At 42.2% G+C, this 22,028-nt stretch overlaps 1 protein-coding gene across 6 annotated transcripts in view; it reads left to right on the forward strand.

Moving 5' to 3' along the window:
- TANC2 (tetratricopeptide repeat, ankyrin repeat and coiled-coil containing 2) overlaps positions 1 to 22,028 on the forward strand; it is a 435,863-nt gene that overhangs the window by 370,990 nt on the left and 42,845 nt on the right. For all 6 annotated transcript variants that reach the window (XM_075846635.1, XM_075846637.1, XM_075846636.1 and 3 more), the window contains 3 exons: positions 15,438 to 15,548; positions 19,114 to 19,265; positions 21,266 to 21,434. In XM_075846635.1, coding sequence (XP_075702750.1) covers positions 15,438 to 15,548; positions 19,114 to 19,265; positions 21,266 to 21,434 — 432 coding nt within the window. The remainder of the gene's footprint in view (positions 1 to 15,437; positions 15,549 to 19,113; positions 19,266 to 21,265; positions 21,435 to 22,028) is intronic.

A 22,028-nucleotide genomic window follows, 5' to 3' on the forward strand; every position in this document is an offset into this window, starting at 1 on the left:
GACAAGGATTCAGATTTGCGGTTTAAGTGAGGACCCCATTGTTTTTGGATGGTGGTATCTAGAACTTGCCCTCACAGTGGCATTACTATTGTATTGTAGGAGTAAACCATTCCTTTTCACCATAGCTTCATCTTACTTTCATCAAAGCTTCAGGAATCCCCTGTGTGTAGATCTATTTCTTCGCTCCGTCAGGCAAACTTCATCAGCATGTTTTCCTATCCCAGCAGCCATCTGTAGTGTGAACCTGAACATTTTCTTCTCCTACACAGCTCAGGGCGACTGAATCCCTGACAGGTGTTTGCGGCAGGAAAGGACCAAGCTAGAAGACGTACAAGCTACAAAATATGTACAGGAAAAAGTATTCCTGACGCCTACACACAGCGGAGGCGGCCATTGTGTCATTGCTACCCGTCAGTTCGACAGAAATGTTGTTCACCAGCAATGTGTCTGGTTTCTAGTAAATGGATTTTAAAGAAAGCCGATAAGTCATTTAGCACATCAGTGATTCAACTAGTATGTATAAAGTCTTCATTCTCCCAAAAACACAATGCAAGTATAACTAGTGTCCGTCTCCTCTTTGATCTTCAATCCAATCCAGAGTGTGAAAAACAACGTTTTCCTCACTGATCTGTCTATAGTGGAGACCAGGGAAGCTAAACTTTTAGTCTATTGTTAATCCCCAGCAGAAAGTAGACCGGACTTGGTTTTCTTTGTTTTTTTGGGTTTTATTTTTGTTTTTTTTCTTAAAATACGCATTGTGTGCATTGAACCTTCGTATTCTTTGAATCCGCTTCCTGAGGACATGCACCAACCATGTCTGTGTATCTGCTTTACCCTCAATGTTTATTTCATGTTTTTTTTTTTTAATCTTTGTTTACTTTTAATTTGTTTTTAATATCTTTCTATTGGTAATTATTTTCTTACTGGACATCAGTCGTATAGGATTGACCATGCGAGTTATTACATATTCACAAATAGTATATTAAGCCAGTCACTTCCTGTGTTAATTCATATAAATCCTTTATAAGCCACTCTTCAGACTGAGTGATTATTATTTCTTTAATCATTTATATCCATTAATGTACCAATGCAGTATTTAATGTAATATTACTACCACACATAAATCTACTCACCAGAGACAGTACATAAGTGAAATTATCTTATAACCGGAGACGAAAATATGAGCGCCTGGATGAAACCACGTAGAAGTTACAGAAACTTACAAATGAGCTTCATTGGTTTCTGTGGCTTTAATTCATATCAATGAAAAGGACCCGTGCATGCCCACCTGCCCATTTTGCCCGGCCGGTTTGCATAAAGTTATGCATCCGTGCCGGGCCGGGCAGATCCGGACAGTGACATCAGCGGCAGCTCCTGAAGGGGAATCCCCATGTGTTCGGGGATTCCGCTTCAGGAGTTTCCCCTGATGTCACTGCCCAGATATGGACAGAGACATCAAGCGCTCTGTCCAGGAGCGGAATCCCCAAAAACACGGGGATTCCGCTCCTTCAAGGAGCTAAAGTGCGGCTAGCACATAGCAGAGCGGGGAGATACCTCCCCGCTCTGCTATAGTGGCGTCGCTACAGTAGTAGCAGCCGCAGCAGCTGCTGCTAGCGGCGCCGTGGAAGGTGTCGCCGAGCCAGGGTGCTTTTAACAAGCAGGGGAAGGGAGCCAGCGCAGCGCTCCCTCCACCTGCTGTACACCCCGGCCCTGCAACACAGTGTACAGCGATGCCATTCGTCAGAATGGCATCAACTCCTCCTCCTCACATGCACTCTGCGCTGTGAGGAGGAGCAGATAGAGCGCAAGCGCCGGGAAACCCGGCCATCACTCGGAACACATTCCGGTGATGGCCGTGTAATACCCGGCCCCATAGACTTGTATGGGGGCCGGGTGCCCGGGCAAAGATAGAGCATGTCCTATTTTTTGACGGCCGGATTTTCCGGCCGTCAAAAAATCGGTCGTGTGAATAGTCCCATTAGGGGTCTATTATTCCTAATGCAGCCGGGTGCCGGCCGATTTATGAACGGCCGGCACCCGGCCGGGAAACGCTGCCGTGTGAATGAGGCCTAAAAGAGAAGGCTGGAACCTGCTTGTTCCTGAGCTTGGGGAGACCCAGCTGCCAGATCCCCAATTTATATAACTTTTATGCCATGTCTGTTTGGACGGTCATAAAAGTGCCACGTGGTAAAGTTGCATTGAAGACCATTATTTAATAGAATGTGCTCTGTAGGCTAATAGCCCGAATGACGCTCAACCAGGCCTTATATGAAGCATTCTCCGCCTTTGATGAACCATCATACATCAACTACTTTCTATCCCTATTTTTATGAAAACTAGACTTTGTATTATAGGAAAGATAAACAATTGATCAGAACCCTATAATGGGCCTTTCCTTGATTCCGATTGCTAAGGTATTGTCCATTAATTGCTGTCTGTCGTCTTGAAATATAAAGGGTAATTTCAGAGAAAAAAGGATAACACGTGTCTAATGCTTATAATGTACGTCCTTCATATCCAGGAAACCTTGCAGAGAATATCATTGACCTGCGTTCTGTATGCAGCATTTAGAGAGGTAAATGTATTATTATGTAAAAACAATAGACATGGGAAACCATGCTTTACACCCAGGAGAAAACCTTCTTAATCTTTTTAGGGCCAGTTCACACAGAGTTTTCTGGCGCTGATTTTGACGTGGAAACCGCGCCGGAATCGGCGCCAAAGAACGGCCGAAACTGCCTACCGTTGATTTCAATGGTAGCCAGAGGCGTTTTTTTCCAGCTGCGGCTTTTAGCCACTTGCGGTAAAAAAAAGATGGCATTCCCTTTCTTGCTGCAGTTCCGCCTCTAAATCAATGGGAGGCAGAGAAAGCATTTTTTGCTGCGTTTCTTGCCCGCAGCCCTCAATGGCGGAGTAAGATTTTCTTTTGTGCCTGCAAAATCCTCTGTGTGAACAGGGCCTTAAAGTGTTTAGTTTTGGCATAGCTGTCACTCTCCTTTCTGCACATGGGTTAATAAATGCACATAGCTGGCATATCCGCTGGTGGTAAACATTGCCTATCTCATGTTTCTTTGTGTCGGTTGGTGATGCCTCAGAGACTGCAGGTATGGAGATGTTCTAGTGATAATCATAGGAGAACGCAGTATTTCTTATATTCTATATTTTTCTTCATAGCTTCTTTATATAATGAAGATGTACACATACACATTTGAGATTCAGAAAGAATGCCGTTATAAAAAGGGTTTTATCTACTTTGGGCAATCTTTATTTGTTATAAGTTTCCCCTGTGATAAACGGATCACAAGGTATCTTAACGCTGAGACCCCCACGTTCAGCTGTAATCTGTAGGAGAACCCAAGCATTCAATTTCCCTGCAGTGGCACCACTGGGCAACACACAAGCCAATAAGAATCAGCGCATTAGCAGAGCCGCCTTCTCACTGGCAATGGAAACATTAAATGGACATTCTAAGAGGGAATCAAAAGAACAGCAGGGGGCGCCATAACAAGTATGTAACAGCTACATCTAAACAGGAGCATTTTTTTTAACATTTTTATTTTAAAATCATTTCAATTGAATAAAAAAATTGCATGATCTAACCGAGAAATTTAATATTTAATCGTGGGACAACCCCGTTAAAGAAGTTCTCATTCTTCATTTTCTATTGTCCACTGCAGTTGATACGAGCAGCTACCAGTGTTACATTTTAATATCATTGAAATGATTGATGAGACTTGTACTTGAGCAAATTAGTAAATGCAGCAATACAATCACAAAATCGTGTTCATTGCTGGTGGAGATCCCAAGTCATGTCTTGTGAGCCTGAGAAAGTGTTAACCCGCAAAAAAAGGATGTAGAGTTTGATAAGCAATTGGCTTGCGCATACTGATTATCAAGTAACTGGCTTTATCTACCAGTTATCTGTTTCTGAATATTCAGGATCAATGACACTGCAGCACTTAAAGTACTTTTCTCTCTGAGAAGAATGCAGGATGTAGTGCTCTCTACTGAATTAGTGCAGACATTAAGATGGGAGCAGTGTCTCCGCAAGCAGCAGGCTGGCGTAAGCTGTCATATTGGGCACTAGAAGATATGCTTCACCACAGTCTAGGATATTTATTTCACATTATATAAGAATAAACACAAGGAGCGGTGTATGGAGACTTGTAATTTCAGGATAACTATCTTCCTGTTACATAATATTGAGTGTTCTAGGGTGTTGGACTATAGGGCCCTGTTCACACAGAGTATTTTGCAGGCAGAAAAAATTTGCCTCAAAATTCTTTCAGGAATTTTAAAAGAAGGTTTTCACCTGCCTGCATTTTCTTGCCGCAAGCACCACGGGCAAAAAACGCCCCGAAAAACGCTTTTTCTGCCTCCCTTTGATTTCAATGGGAGATCAGAGGCTGAACCGCGGCAAGAAAGAACATGCTATCAATGGGAGGCGGTTTCGAACGTTTCTTGGTGCTGATTCCAACGCAGTGTCCGCGTCAAAATTAGCGCCAAAAAAACTCTGTAAACTGAGCCTTAGATGGGCTCAAAGATATTTTTTCTATAATGACAAAAGTTGCAATGACCAAATATATTGACATTCTGTGCATTATATGCATATGATATTTAATATCCTAAAATAAATACTAGAAATCCTTGTCCACCGTTTTCAATCTGCAGGATTTTCTATATGTTCCTGAATCAAACACAGGAAGAGAAGTAAATAGAATACAAGTGTTCATTTTTTTCAGATCCCTTCCATTTTCAACGGTCAGGCCTCATGCACACGACAGTGTTCGATCCGTTATATACGGACCACGGCAGCCGCATTTCCCAGACTGAACACAGCTGAGGGAGCCGGGCTCCTAGCATCATAGTTATGTATGACGCTGTGAGTCACTGCCTCCCCGTGGGAATACTGTCCCGTACTGAAAACATGATTACAGTACAGGACAGTATTCCTGCAGGGATTCAGGGACACCTAGCATCGTACATAACTATGATGCTAGGAGCCCGGCTCCCTCAGCTGTGTTCAGTCAGGGAAATGCGGCCGCCGTGGTCCGTATATCTGGTTGCTATTGGAACCAGTCAGCAGTCTGTCAGAAATACTTCTAGCTGTCTAGCTTGGGCTCTTATAATGTGATTTAGATAATGACACATTGACGATAAACAAGCTGGGTATCCTGGAGATTTGAGCTGGGAGCTTGTTGAATCGTTAATACAGCTGAGGATGAGAATAAATGGTAATACATGATGCTATTAGGACCAGTATGAGATATTTTATCTGTGAAGCGACTGTATAACACCTTTATTTTTCATTCTTTTTTTAGATGTAATTTTTCCTATAGAGCAGCCATGTTTCTATATACACCATTTTACTGCTGTGATCTCTCCATATAAGCATTGACAAGACCTACAAGAATAACATGTATTTCTTTGCTTGGCGCATTCAGATAATAGTTTTCTGTCCTTACTGTGCAATTTGCGGTAAATGGATATTACTCATTTGCTTTCTTATCCTAGATGATTTGTGTATTTGCTTGCGTTGGCCACAATCCGCCTTCTTGTTGATAAGATTCAGTAAATTGGAAACAACTGTTGATGAGTAGGTTCCTTAGATTTCCTTGCCTGCCCCTACTGTGCCTCACAAACTGTATTGAAAGAACATACATATGCTGCATGAGAAATGTCTTGGAATTGAGAAACCTTCGTTCAGGGGCATTTTTCACGTTTGTTTACAATTTTATTGTGATTTCTAACTGTAGCTCGCTGCTAGGGCTTGTACTGGAGGACTGAAGCGGCTGTTCAGGTCTTAGGCCCCATGCATACCGTGCCCGTAAGCACAGTCCGTGATTACGGGCACAGCCGGCCACATTTGCGGGCCGTGCTCCCATTATAAAGTATGGGAGCACAGTACGTAAAATATGAAAATAGGACGTCCTATTTTTTACAGAAGGTATTGTAAATATACGGGAATGTGTCTGTCGGCCATAGAAATGAATGGGTCCGTAATTATGGACCGTAATTAGGGACGAACTCCACGGTCGTGTGCATGGAGCCTTAGATAGTGATGGCCTATCTTTAGCATAGGCTATCAGTATTTGGTTGGTGTCCAACCCCCTGGACCGCAGAATGAAGGAGCTCCAGTGACCCCATCATTGTTTGCACAGGCCGCTGTGCTAGGTACTGCAGCTCCGTCCAGTTCAAGTGAATCTTTTTCTTAATCATGGACAACTCCTCTAAGGACTGAGATCCTCCAGGAAGGCGTACAGTTTATAGTAAAATAATGACCTATGAAAATCCATAAAAAACATCAACTGCTATCCCTTTATTTTGTCGCAGTTTTATTTGGCTATTTGCAAGAGAGATTGACGAATGTTGGAAAGCTTTGATGATAAAAATAAAGTTGCACGCTATTGTTTATTGGATCAGAGAAATGTTACTGTGTATACAAGGTTCAATGGAGCAATACAAGCTGCATAACCATTTTAAACCCCCGGTAGCTTTGATGAGATTTGCTTCGTTGCACATGTTGGGTGGAAAATACTTCCGTCATATCTGTGCATAGCTAGAAAGATTTGTCATTCCAATGTATAGAAAAACTGGGTGACGACACCTGCGGGAGCTGTAATGGCAGCTATATAGGTTGTCCAGTTTCACAAAAATGAAAAAATAAATGGGGGCTATAAAATAGAAATATTTTGGTTTTCTTGGGTGCATAATCTGTCATGGGTGGCTAGGAATTGTAGAAATGCTGACACCACCCAGTAGGGGGAAGTGATCCATTTATGTTACCTGTAAGGCTGGGTTCACACGAGCATGTTCGGTCCGTAATGGACGGAACGTATTTCGGCCGCAAGTCCCGGACCGGGCACACTGCAGGGAGCCAGGCTCCTAGCATCATAGTTATGTACGACACTAGGAGTCCCTGCCTCTCCGTGGAACTACTGTCCAGTACTGAAAACATGATTACAGTACGGGACAATTGTCCTGCAGCGAGGCAGGGACTCCTAGCGTCGTACAGAATTATGATGCTAGGAGCCCGGCTCCCTGTAGTGTGTTCGGTCCGGGACTTGCGGCCGAAAAACGTTCCGTCCATTACGGATGTAACATGCTCGTGTGAACCCAGCCTAAGTGATTCCTCAACATATTGTTTATATAAAGCAGAGGAGACAACCATTCCAAATGTAACCGGATCCAAATCTGGAGTCCTTGTCCCTGTGCGGATCTGGAGGTGATGACAATACTCTTAGAACACATAAGAGCCTCTTGCCATTTGTCCAGGTCTTTTGTTAATCAACAAGTTCTATAAATAATTGTGGTGGCCACACAAGGGCAGGGCTGGAATGTTCTTGTCGAGATGGAAAAAGGCTACGTAGAAGCTGCCGGGATCGATATGACTGTTAGGAGGCTGTTATATACGAGTGTGTACATGGACAACCAGTGTGTTCACCAGACGCATTCATATAGAACTTCATTTAAGTGATCTTCTCCCCTTGTTCGCATTCAGTTCCATTCTCAGGATACAAGGACACCATCTGTCTGCAATGCGTCTGAGTGCAGCTTGTGTGAAGAAACCATTTCTTTCATTAAATTTCCTTTGGTAAAAATGTTTTATTTTTCTTCTTTTGTGCTGAAGTTTTGCAGATAATAAAAGTTGTGGCACTTTTGTTAATGGATAAAGTCTACAATTTGTGGAGAGTTTAATGTAATAATTGATGTCACTTTGTAGATCTTGCACTGAATCCTACGTTGCAGTTTTGTCTTGTGTTTGTCGTATGTAGTACTGATCTTTAAAGGGTATACTACGACATGTGACCTTGAACTATTCACCTTATAGCATTCCTGTCATCCTCGTTCTAAGAGCTGCACATGCCAAACCAACTCTGTTGTGCCGCAGGTTCCCTCGCTCTGCCCTTTAATTAGCTATACATTCTAGAATTATATTTAACTTTTCTACCATTGCTATTTCTACCAGTACAGAACAAACTTTATTTCGGCTGGCTTCCCATAGTCTAGCAGGCAAACAATGCTGCTGTTTAGAGCAGTCGGTTTTCGCATTTAAGAATGTCTTCAGAATGTCTACCAAACCCTCTGTAAAGGTGGCCATACACGTTAAATAACTGGCGGCCGACAGCGACTTCTCTCAACTCCCCAATAAACATGCATGCTGGGCCGAGTGTGTGTTTTTTTTTTTAGTGGGGAAAGGGGAATTGGCTGCGGTCATACACCTCTGGCAGGGGAACAATGGTTTGGCATGTTGGAATCATACATTTCAGATCCTTCTGCCATCGGGGGATAGTGGGGTGGCCCACATGTATCTATAAGATCGTTGGCCGATCCCACTGAAATTAAGCCTAAGTCTAAAGTGTATGTGCACCTTAAAGAGGCTCTGTCACCAGATTTTGCAACCCCTATCTGCTATTGCAGCAGATCGACGCTTAAATGTAGATTACAGTAACGTTTTTATTTTTAAAAAAACGAGCATTTTTGGCCAAGTTATGACCATTTTTGTATTTATGCAAATGAGGCTTGCAAAAGTACAACTGGGCGTGTTGAAAAGTAAAAGTCCAAGTGGGCGTGTATTATGTGCGTACATCGGGGCGTTTTTACTTATTTTACTAGCTGGGCGTTCTGATGAGAAGTATCATCCACTTCTCTTCAGATCGCCCAGCTTCTGGCAGATCACGCTGTGACGTCACTTCCCCAGGTCCTGCATCGTGTCAGACGAGCTTGGACACCGGCACCAGAGGCTACAGTTGATTCTGCAGCAGCATCAGCGTTTGCAGGTAAGTAGCTACATCGACTTACCTGCAAACGCCGATGCTGCTGCAGAATCATCTGTAGCCTCTGGTGCCGATGTGTCCTCGCTCGTCCGACACGATGCAGGACCTGTGAGTGACGTCACAGCGTGATCTCTCGAGAACACGGCTGTGTCTGCACTGCCAGAAGCTGGGCGTTCTGAAGATAAGTGGATGATACTTCTATACACAACGCCCAGCTAGTAAAAGTAGTAAAAACGCCCTGATGTACGCACATAATACACGCCCAGTTGTACTTTTACTGTAAACACACCCACTTGGACTTTTGCAAGCCTCATTTGCATAAATACAAAAATGGTCATAACTTGGGCAAAAATGCTCGTTTTTAAAAAATAAAAACGTTACTGTTATCTACATTGCAGCGCCGATCTGCTGCAATAGCAGATAGGGGTTGCAAAATCTGGTGACAGAGCCTCTTTAAGGCTGTTCTGTAAATAAGAGAATGAGCATAGTGACTCTGTTCAGATGATCTGGGCTGAATCTAATGAGATGCTGCACCCATGTTGATTTCATATTAATCCTGTTGAATACTGCGTGGCCATGGGTCGCGAATGAGAGAATATTGAAATTCAATAAAATTTTATGTTTATTTACATTTTTAAATAATAAAAATTCTATCAATCAAATCTATCTACTGGCCTTTGAGTACCAGGGGCTCCTCTAGTGGGCACATGCTCTGGCACAGTAATGGGCTCTAATACAAACTGGCACCAAAGGTCCAACAGAAGACAACCCATGTGGAGCTGACTTTGGTGCCAATCGCTTGACAATATGATCTATCTCTTCTCTATTTAATTTTTGTCGCCTTGCCAACTTATTGCTGTCAGCATCATTTACAGTGTCGATTCTCAGCCTTTCTTTTTATGATCTTGTCAAAGCCCCTTCTACTTTATTGTGTTTTTGTCTATTGTTACACGTTGCTTTTGATCTGCTTTCCTGTATTGCTTTACTGCCGTCAGCAGTTTTTACATTCATGACGTGCTCCTAGTGACAGCACTTTTGTTTCACAGTAACTTGCAGCCGCTGTGTGATATGCCATACATTGTTCAGGTACCTTGTAAGGAATCATTCTGGCATCTATGGGTCAGATGTGACAATAAGACTGTTGAAAAAAACACTAGGGTTACACATTGTGATGCAGAAAAAATCTTAAAGGAGCACTATAAAGGGGGTATTACTCTGGGCGATTATCGGGCAGACGGGCGTTAATAGAACGCTCGTTGCCGATAATTGCCCTGTGTAAACGGGAATGATCAGCAGATGAACGAGCAAACTTTGTCGGCAGCACATCTCCCTGTGTAAACAAGGAGACGCGCTGCCGACATGATGATGTATGGGGACGAGCGATCGGAGTACCGACAGCTCGTCTCCATCCACCGCTCCATGTGACAGGAGCAAACGAGTGTTAATCGTCGCTCGCTGCACTGGCCGATAATCGTAAAAGGCCCTTTAGTATAATATAGTATATTTCAGAGTTCACCTCTTTACCAATAAAAGTTCAAATAGCAAAACATTCTTGATTGATTCTTGGAACAGGGCAGATCAACTGGTCATAGGTCTGTGAGGAGTCTTCTGAGATGATTGCTTTTTAGAAAGGGCAGGAAAAAGGGCACCCATGAGGGCTATGTGGTGTAGTCAGCAGTGTAGAGCGCTATTGAGGGAGAAAGGAGATAAGTGGCCATCCAACAACTATCATGCTGAACTTCAGGGGCCAAGGGTGGGTGACGGGCAAATTTGGGAACCCCTGCCTTGTGCATTAAGAAAGCTTAGGGGTTGTTGTCCATAAATAGTTTTTGAGGAGCCAGAATCTGATAGAAAATGAAGAGAATGCCAGCTTTATGCTTAGGAATGAGTAGAAAGTATGTTACATGTTCCAGTCTTCATCGCAATAGTTAATTGACCACTGGTTGCTAGCGACTCTTAAACTTCTTCGGTTGATTCTTTAATGCGTTTTAGTCATCATTGAACTTTTGCAGATACGGCATATTTGAGGTTGTATATAGACTCGCCCATCTTGTCAATCTTTTCATAATCATCTCAGAGAAATTGGCTTAGTTCATATTATGACTTTTTGATTTGTGAATCATCCCATCTCCTTGTGCGCTAAGATGATGGGGTTATTATATATACCTGACAACCCGCGACCTGTGTTTGGAAATAATAAGATCTCGTTGGGCTGCCACGCACGTCAAGTTTTTAAGGTGTTGTGTCCCTTGTGGTCTGACCCATGTATATTCTGTCTGATCTCCAGTGGCATCTCTAATGTTTTGTACTACTTGTTATAATAGGATTTCACAGTGGCAGATACAAGTATTTGACACACGTACTTTGTTTTGTCATGCCAAACATTAGTAACCGTATTAGGATGTTCATCCTAGTTGTTTGCCTTAAACATTTTAGAAAAAACATTGAATTGTTTATTTTGTACAGGTTGTCACTTCTCAGGGCATTTGTCTTTTCTTACCAATAAGCTGAAGTTGGTGCCAGTCTGCCCTTCTAAAGGCCCCCATACACATTACAACATCTGTCGTTGCCATGATGAAATTCTGTCATGTTTTCTAATCTTGAGGACAAGTAATCTGTTGGAAAATTGATCTGTCAACTTGGACTTTTTTCGTCCGTCAGTTGTAGGACTATGGGAGTTTCAGGCCAGTACCACGTTTGACAGAGCATGCATTATATTTATTTTAAAATCTGAGTGGATACCATACATATAATATAAGCTAACCCCCCCCCCCATAGAACCGTGCTATGTATAGAAACCCATTGACCATTCAGTTTTAACCTTTACCAAAAACGCCTGCACTTACTGTTTTTATTTTGCAAGAATGGCCTCCACAACGGGCATGGCAATAAGTTTAAAAGGTTTTTCCGCTTTAGAGATATATAGCATATCCATCTATCATGAGAATGGGGGGTCCCATGATGCCCACTTGGACAGGGGAGACGGTCAGTGGTGCCTGTATCCATGCTTAGAATGAATGGAGAGGAAGCTGCTCATGTACTGTATGTAGTTCTTTTTATGTAAGTCCATGGGGGGGGGGGGGGATTATGAAAATAGCCGAGCATCGTATTTAGGCAAGGTTATTTAAGTCCCACACAATGTTGTTAGTTGTGATAAATTTGTACCAGCACAACGAATATCTCCCTCCATAACTGTGCATGTAGAGGCAGCAGGATGTTCCTGTGTTTCCAGATTGTCATCCCGCTGTCATTACCTGATCAAATTTTGAAGTGCGTTACGGAGGACTCTTCTCAATAACCTGTATAATCCCATCAGCGGGTTATTCCCCCAGCCCTCAAAGATTGGTGGTAGCTGCAGATGGGGAAATTACTGAAGTGTTCAGTGAATGGCATTTTACAGTTTTAAGTAGAATAAAAATATCTTAATACTCATCTTGTAGACGGCAGAATAACTTTAATTAGTCAATTACCTGTTGGAGAATTCCATTAATGCAAGCTTTCATGTAGGAATAACACAGGGCTGCGCACCTCAGTAGGAAAGAGACCTTTCAGACAAAATATCTGCGCTGACTGCCGTATACTGTAGCTAAATATTTTGTATAGAAGTACTCATGCCGCCATGTATTTTTTTAAGAAGCAAAGATGTGGTGTGTAGCACACAGACACAGCTTCAAAACAATGAAGAATTATCAGATGATCAACGACCTTATGGTTACAATATGGGATGTAACCACCAGAATGTTCTTTGTGGGCTTCATCATAACTATGGCTAGGTTTCTTTATTACCAAATGCAGCATAACCAGATGAATCAGAATAAAATTTTTACCTAGATGTCTGGTGGGGTTCGGTATACAGCATAGACGGTCATTTTTTCTTTTTATGTTAAAGTTGTTGCCCACTTTAGACAATCCTTTTTTGTTGGGCCCCACACCGATAAACTGATCTCTAGTAGACCAGATTCTAGGACCCCCAGTGAACATAATCTGTGGGGGAACCTGTCCGCAAGTGTACAATTCCGAATTAGCGCAACAACAGAAGTAATTAAATGGACACTCATTTTTTTAAACAACTTCACATAATTTGCTGTCCACCGCTTGTTGTAAAGCAAAAATAGTCACTAGTTACAGAGCAGAATTGTCTCTTCACAGCCTGCCCATAGACGTCTAAGGGAAGGGGAGGATCAGATTGAGTCAGACACAGACATTCTGCCCATACAAGTCTATGAAGGGGGTGAGAAAGAAACACAGACCTACTGCAGCTTCCTTGTAAGCGTTATATCACACCCCAGTTCTGGATTCACAGCTACACTGCTCATTACTGCTGTATAATATCCTCGATGCTGCTGCAGCTTCTATATGATAGGTGGAGATAGGGGAGCAGGATTCTCCTCTTCTCTGTGTGTGCAGTGTATTGGAGACTTGATAGCCATTAGGCTCCACCATCTAGCTCAGAGACAACTGAGAATTAGAGAGAGACCCTGCAGAGGGGAAAACTGCTAAAAATGGCTTATAAAAAGCCATAAAATGGCAAGAAATAGTGTTATTCCTCATGTAGACACATATTACAGCTTATTCTGAAAATTCACCCTAAATTCATAAGTATTACATATATTGGTAACTATTAAAAAGACAGTAAAAATCCTTACAGTCGTGTACATTGGGCCTAAGGCTGAGATTTCACATTTAGGTTTAAATATATTTTTCCTGCAAATTGCAGGAAAACCGTGCCATGTTGCCCCAATTTTCATAGAATTTCTGCACAGTGGTGCGGTTTTGCCACGGTTCGCAGAAAGAAATGTATTTAACCGCGACGAGGCGGCCTTAGTGTTGTATTCTTAGAGCTGGGGATGATTGAGGCTTCTCGTTAGCCGAGAGGCTTCAGCGTTAACCGCTAGAATAAAATAGCAATTTTCCGTGGCTGTAGGTATCTTATGACTTGTCATGGTTATAAATCGCAATGAATGACAACTCGTTCTGACACCAGCCACAAGGTATAAAAGCTGCAGTCACAAGTAGAGAAGAAAATATGACCCATACCAGCACTGAGATCTTGAAAATTCTTGAAATGGTACACCTTCAGCTGTGTGTGTGTTTGTTTGTGTGCGTGCGTGCGTGCGCGTATATATCATACTTGGAAAGCGTGGCAGCCAGGGGCAAGTACGTAATGCCTAAGGCAGGGGTAACAGAATCAACCCCTGACGCTTGGTCCCTGAAGTTCAGTATCATAGCCGTCAGATGGACGATGATTTATTTAATTGTCCGATACCTTTCCCACCAGTCCCTAGAATTCTTACTTCTAATACACACTCCCCCATCGCCTTCCACACATGTGCAGTTCCCAATGCAGGGCTGGCCACCATACCACTTATTTGAAGTAAGATCCGCTGGCTCTACTACCCTCTACAGGATAGAGCTGATTGGTTGCAGTGGGTGCCTGTCACACAATGAAAGTCTATTCCTCTGTGACAGGCAGCAATTTCTTACCAATGCAACCATACCCGGGCACCTATAGGATTATTAACAGCTTAGACATGGCATCAAATTTGTTAAACAAAGATTTTAGTCAAAAACCAAAATATTGTGCCCATCCTCTTTAAAGACACCCTACCTGACCAACTACTCTACACCCCCGCCCCCCCCCCCCCGCCCTGTCCTGGTGGCAGCCTAACAAGATACAATGTTAAAAATTCACATGTGAAGTATTCCAAAGCCCTGAAGAATTAAGACTTTGCTTATTTTTCTAGTTTATGGTGCTATATAAATGTTGCGTTATTCCTGCATATCCGTTTTGGTGCTGAACATTGGATTGGCAGAGATTTATCAATGCAGTTAAACCAGTGTTTTGGCATTTTATGATGCCCAGATTAGATTGTGAGCCCCATTGGGGACGGGGACTGATATGAAAGGTGGCAATCTCTGTAGAACATTGTGGATTTTTTTTTGGAAGGCTTAGATTAGCTCTAGGTCCTTGTGATATTACAATATTATAAGGTTGGCCACGGAGTACGATATTACTTCATTGTAGCAGTTGTTTAGCATTTTAGGATTTTCTCATTTTCACACTTTGTTCTCCCTGTACCTTACTTTAATTTATGCCAAAACATCTCCAGAAGGAAAATGTTAATTTGCTGTGTGCACCTAAATATGTTCAAATCAGGCTCTGTCTCCAGAGGGATGAAGTGACACTGCAGTCCTGCTCATGACGGGTTTTATAATATATTTTCTTTGAAACAGTCCTAATTAACAGATTCTCTTGATGTGTCTGTACAATTAAACCATTGCCATTCCTGCATCAAAACCACAGGGTGGGGAGAGGGGTCTCGCTTCCTTGTGCTACGTACCCCTAGAAAAGAATGCAGGGCTGACAGTGTTGTTTTTTCCAGTACACAAAAGAATGGAAAAATTAGGGGTAACTTGATCTCCGTTGGACACTTCTTGCATGCTGTTAACGGTTTCCATCTGCTGACTATTCTAGTAACTCAGAGCGTTTTCTTTTCTTTCCCTTCTCTATTATCTGTCTTCTCCTCTCTTCCGCTCTTCTTCTCTTACTCCCATTCTTCTCAACTATGTCTTCTTCTACTCCTTAAATCTCTTCTTTCTCCTATGTTCTTCTCTGTCTTCCTTATCTGTCCCCCTCAATCTCTACATCCGCACTCGCAGCCCCATTGAGGAAAGCAAAGTTTGTGGAGAGCCCAAGAATTCCAGAATCTGAATTGGGATCCCCAACTCTTGGCTCGTCCCAGAAACTGGACACTGATGAATACCTGTTGGGTAAGTGAGATCCCATGTGTAGATTCCCACTGATCCTGCAAGACAAGTGCAACTATAATAACGGACCATTCTGTTCTGCCAGTGACTTGTAGCCTTTATGACAAAAGTCTGGTAATTTTAGGTGTAAACACTGATTTTAGCCTAATATTATGTGTCGTAGGAGTAAACGTTTATCTTATTCAGTGTTTTCACATAGTATGTTGAATACATCTGTAGGGCTGTTATTGTAATCCCTTAATATAGTACTGAAGTATGCGCAAAATCTATATTTATCCATTCATGTCTACTGGGTTATTGGACTGTTAGTTCAGTTGCCCATTATTAATAATATCCTTCAATCTCTCATTTTTTTATTGAAGAAATCACTCTTCGAGATTATTCCTGCCACTCACAGATTTTTAGCCGCTGCCTATTCTCCTGCACCATCAATCTTCAGTTAATTTTGGATCGCAATTGATATTGAATCAAATTTTGCAGGATGCTGAAAAAGTCTTCAGCGCTATTCTTGCCGTCAAAATATACCAGTGCCCTGATTTACCCATTAAAGTGAAATGGAGTAAAATGGATGTGGCATAGCTGTTGTGGCTGTGTTATAAATAAAACAGAGCCCTAAGGTGGCCATACCCCATAGCTGGCCATACCCCATAGATGGCTATCGGCTGAACGATTGTTCGGTTGACCGCTATTCCTTGCGATTCCCCATACACATGCACTCTTGGCTTAGCTGAGCGTGCGTGTGTTCTTAATGGGGAGAGGGGAATAAGCCGCCACCAGGCACCACTGGCAGCAGCTTATCCCTCATAAGAATAAAAGATTGATGATGTCCGATCTTTCTTTCCCCCGACATCTGCTGATCGGGAAGAGTCAGGACACCCTCATACAAATTACATGGATGGCCGGTCCCGCCGAAATTGGCAAGTTCAGACTATCTTGACCTAATGTGTATGGGCACCTCTAGGGGTTTATTGTACCAACATTCAGTTGTATAATTTCATTTTTATATTAACAACCATTTTAGGAAATAAATGAATGGAGCTATATGTCCCAAGTAGTTAAGTTGTTGCTTTTTCTTTGCATGGGTGTCACTTTCCTGTCCTTTCTTCCTGCACCATCTTCTTTCCATCACTCCCTGTACATCCGAAGCACGAACTTCAAACTACGCACTGGATACTTTTCCACCATGAAGGGTAATGATGCCACAAGAGAGCAGCCAGATTAATATTGGGGTCAGAGGTTGGACAGCAGGGAGAGAACATCACGTTCCTCGCTTTATAACTTTTTTTACGCCTCGAAAGGGCAAGATAAAAAAGGCAATAAAATATTCCATTCATGTGTGATGTGTTGACTTACGATCTATGTCTAGAAACTGCATAAAATGAAAAGCAGTAATACTGCAGTTGCTTGTTATATAACCGTAGCCCAGTCATTATAAAGAGAGGCTGTACATATCTACTCTCTTATGCTGGAACCGCACATAACCAGGAGACCTGTACGTTTACATAATAGTTTTGCAGCCGTAAGATCATAAGGCGTACTTGCCAGCAGATTCTCAGCTCCCACCTTAAAGGGAAGTATTATTGGAACGGACGCACTCCATCCTCTTCCCCCTCGCTCCATCCTTTTCCTTCTCACCAACAGCTTGCTAAGTGAATCAGCATAAAATATGCAGAGTTTCTATGGCAACCGAGCAGCGGCGAGCACTGAGGCATTCTGGGTGATGGCCCGCATGAGGTAGTGACTGCTGGGATGACAACACCCAGCAGTAGATTTTTGTACACGAGCTGGCACACAGGATTATATAAATCCATCTGTATTATGATGAAAATGTGGAATGATATTTAATGCACTAGTTGTTGTTTGATTTTATTTGCTTGTGCAAACCTCTATCTTGACGGCCATTGTGCAGGCCATGCCACAACCAGCGAGATGTCTGTAGAGATATCATGTCACCGACCTCCAGAAACTACCAGCGGAGAGTGAGTCCAGCTTTCCTGACCGATGATCAGTCATTCGACCTGCAACTGCTGCAGGATTGAGTCATTCCGCTTTTCAGACGGCTTGCTCATCTCTTAGTGTTGACTAATGAACACGCTGATCTTGTCAGACAGTTCATAAACTACAAGCATGTAATGCTTGTATTTACAGACAACTGTGTACACACTTGCTGACGGTCCAGCATATTGATGACATTTGCCTGATAGAACTATGGCTACTAGACTTCTGCGAGGCTATACTGTATGCCTCCAATTTAGTGCAATTTTCCATTGGACGCTGTATCGGAGTTGTTTTTGCCCTAAAACAATTGCTTCCAGTGAGAATATCTCCGTAATACATCACCGTAAGGAGACACCGTACAGCGGTACATGAAGCGCCTGCGACTCTGTTGTATGGCACCACCGTGTACATAAGGCCATAATGTGACCGACTGATTGGACGTGATAATTCTGTCTTTCTTATGTGAAAACTTCCATTGGACACACTTTATCCACAAATGTTCAGTCTTGAGAATGTAGCCAATTCAATCCCGTAATACCATTGACAAAATTGTGATGTGTTCCCTTTAACTAGTGTCAAGTCCTGATGTGTCTGACTCCAGTATCTTTGTTATAGAACAACCAAGAATGGGCAGGCACACTACACTGACTATGTAGGGGAGTTCACAGCCTTAGCCCTATGAAAGCAATTGTAACTGCCACGAAAGTAGGGCAAAAAGAGTGGCATGCACATCCAGAAAGTACCAACATTTTTATGAACCCCAAAAGAAGACAAACAAGTTAAAAACGTTATATACAAGGATAAGAAACCGCCTTCAACAATAGGGTACACTGTAAAGTGTACACAAACCCCAAACTAGATCAGACCTGCCGTTTTTTCTTCGCTATACACGTAGCACTGGTCTGTTTTTTAGTGTGCCCCCCCCCCTTCCCTGCTGGCTCATTCTAGATTTTTGATTTCTTTGATGCTTTATTGTATTGTATTGCATGTCACATTTTTTTGATGTGGTCTTGTCCTACTATAGGAATTGTTATATGCTTTGATGCTCTAAGCCTGTTTTAGGAATTGCTATAGGCATTGAAGTTGGGTTCTTATCTGTGCTTCACATATAATCCAGCAGGTCTGATCTAGTTTGGGGTTTGTGCACACTTTACATTGTATCCTATTGTTGATCACGGTTTGTTATCCTTGTATACAACTTTTTTTAAACTTGTTTGTCTTTTTTTGGTGTTAATAAAATTTGTGATATTTTTGCTATTTTCTGGATCCCTTATTACTTTACGTGGCAGTAGCATGTTCATTATGGCACTAGATGCTTTTAAAAATCAAATCTATGTGGATGTTTCATACACTTGATAATGTTGAATCTATGTAATATACTGTGGCTTTCCTTTGGATGCTTGAATTTTATAATGTTGAAGAGAAACGAAGGCTGAGAAGTTATTGAGTAGATTTATGTGCTAAACACCCCATTGTGAGTTCTTACTTGTAAGGCAAGGTAAAACTAGTCGCCAAAGTTCCCGAATTGGTCAAGACTGTTAATGATTGAGGTCTATGTTCTTTTTCCTAGGGGAAGAGGAGTCTGTCTTGGGCCCTCCTCCATCTGTTGATGAGGCTGCCAACACCCTCATGACCCGACTGGGCTTCCTCCTGGGTGAAAAAGTCAGCGACGTCCAAGCTGCCGGTCCCCAGTACAGCATGGAGGGGCAAGAAGAAAACCAGGTAAGAGGGGTGGGTATAATGACAATGATTTTATGCAGGTTGACTGTAGCACATATAAAGTGGAAGTTATTTATGGGAATGGAAATGAACACACCAAGTGCTATTTATTTTTGGCCTGCTGGCTCATTTAAAGAGGACCTTTCCTGTTTTAGTAAATAGTTGTATTCCCCATAAAATAACAATTCTGAAACATATTTTCTTAGAATTCTGTGTTGTACCATTCCTCTGTTATTCTCCTGAGAAATTTGAATAAATTGACAACTGGGTATTACCGTTCCCATTTACCAAAGGGGTGTGTCCCTAGCCAGTCTGAGACTGTGATCACTGATTGGACAGTGTCAGACTCTGTAGAGAGTTCTAAGAAAAGATGTTCCAGAATAGTTGGTTTATGGGGAATACTAATATTTACTAAGACAGACAGATCAGAAGAGGTTACAGGTTCACTCCCCTTTTTTTTCGATCTCACTCGATTACTAACAGGGGCCTAACATTATTACCTTTACCTTCCCAAATGAAAGCTGCTGATCGTATCAGGTATATGAGAGAACCACTCTTCTATGCTAAAATGCAAAGGTTTATCCCTGGTATATTTAAATATTGTAAATGTCCATGTTGGATACAAACATGGTTCTTGCAATATGCACACATAACAGAAAGGTGACGGATCCCCTTTAAGTGTATGAGAACTCTTTCTTGTAACATGCCATGCACCTGTTTCACTTGAATATTGTTACCAAAAATATATATCATTATCGGTAGTGCAATTGGTAAATGTTGCTGGTAGTGACACGTATATTTACACAAGGCATTTCTGCTCCGCATTTGTGAGAGCTGTCGCTAGGCAACAACAACGCTCTTTGTCCGGCGGGGAGCATACTCCCGTCAGATTCACGGAAACAACTTTTTATATCGCCATTCGTTCATCATTATTTTAAAAAGTTGTTTGTGTAAAGGGGCCTTTAAGGAGGCTCTGTCACCACATTATAAGTGCCGTATCTCCTATATAAGCAGATGGGCGCTATAACATAGATAACAGCAGTGCTTTTTATTTAGAAAAACAATCTATTTTTACCACATTAGGAGCGATTTTAGCTTTATGCTAATTACTTTCTTAATGCCCAACTGGGCGTGTTTTTACTTTAGACCAAGTGGGCGTTGTACAAAGGAGTGTATGACGCTGACCAATCAGCGTCATGCACTTCTCCCCATTCATTTAGTCAGCACATAGGGATCCTGCTAGATCACTATGTGCTGTCTTATATTGACATATTAACGTTACTGAAGTGTTTAGACCGTGAATAGACATTCCTTCCAGCCAGGATGGGACGTCTATTCACAATCTCGACACTTCGTTAACGTTTGTTTGGTACTTACAGCAGAGCCAAGCGTAATCTCGCTGAAACCTGTCATTTACAGCGTGATCTTGCGAGATTGCACTTGCTCTGCTCTAAGTACCAGAGAAACATTAACGAAGTGCCGGGATTGTGAATAGACATCCCGTCCTGGCTGAAAGGAATGTCTAGTCACTGTCTAAACACTTCAGTAACGTGAATGTGTCAGTATAAGACAGCACATAGTGATCTAGCAGGATCCCTGTGCGCTGACGAAATTAATGGAGAGAAGTGTATGACACTGATTGGTCAGGGTCATACACTCCTCTGTACAACGCCCACTTGGTCTAAAGTAAAAACACGCCCACTTGGGCATTGAGAAACTCATTAGCATAAATCTAAAATCGCTCCTAAAGTGGTAAAAAATGATAGTTTTTCTAAATAAAAAGCACTGCTGTCACCTACATTACAGCGCCGATCACACCATGTACAAGATAGGCCACTTATAATGTGGTGACAGAGTCTCTTTAGCCAGGTAGTAGGTGCGGTCTATTTCTCTATATGAGGAAATCAGGGTTTTCCACAGACAGTAAGTAAAATTGAAAATGTAAAGTGTGGACTGTGGATCAAGTTTTTACCACTAACAATTGTGATCTTGGTCGTATTCAGGGCTCTTCAGTAACCCAGCGGATTAGTCCATGTTCCACCTTAACCAGCAGTACAGCTTCTCCACCTGCCAGCAGCCCATGCTCCACCCTCCCTCCCCCCAACACCACTGTCCCCACCAAGGACTACAGCCCCACGTCCACCCTGGAGAGCAGGGACAGTGGCATTATTGGTAAGTAAGCATTTTTTAAAATTCAGTAAATGATGTGCCAAATTTCTCCAAAATTTGAGTGTTGAATGGTCATTGCTCTAGCAGTATTGTCCGTCTTATTCTTACACATATAGCATTTTGCACTTATTATGTTCCTATTACGCACCAGTACTTTTCATGACCTCAATCCTTGCTCATCATATCTTCTGCTGACATTAATAGTCTTCACGCATATACCCCATCTCTCTCCGAACAGTTCCTCTGAGTCTTTACTAAAACTATTCTGCCAGACTTGTAAGGCAGAAATCAATCCTTTTCCTCCAAGAGAGAGGTCTACAATGTATGATTGATTTTCCTCTGTCAGAGGAACATGGGGTCTGCTCAATAACCCCTTCCTACACAAGGCAATGCACACTGTAACAGACTTACCCTACCTTTCTTTTTTGCAAGATAAGTTATTCAGTTGTCTACTCATTCCAATCCCTTTTTTTATTATAGTTACAAGAAAGCCACCTTGTTTTTCTAATCCTGCACAGCCCCTGTAAAGACTATGTACACTTGAAAGCTTTTTTTTAATGTTCTAGACCATTATGAAAAAAAAATGTAATTGACTTT

This window comes from Rhinoderma darwinii, chromosome 13 (genome assembly GCF_050947455.1).
Source record: "Rhinoderma darwinii isolate aRhiDar2 chromosome 13, aRhiDar2.hap1, whole genome shotgun sequence".
In the NCBI taxonomy this organism is placed as follows: domain Eukaryota; kingdom Metazoa; phylum Chordata; class Amphibia; order Anura; family Rhinodermatidae; genus Rhinoderma; species Rhinoderma darwinii.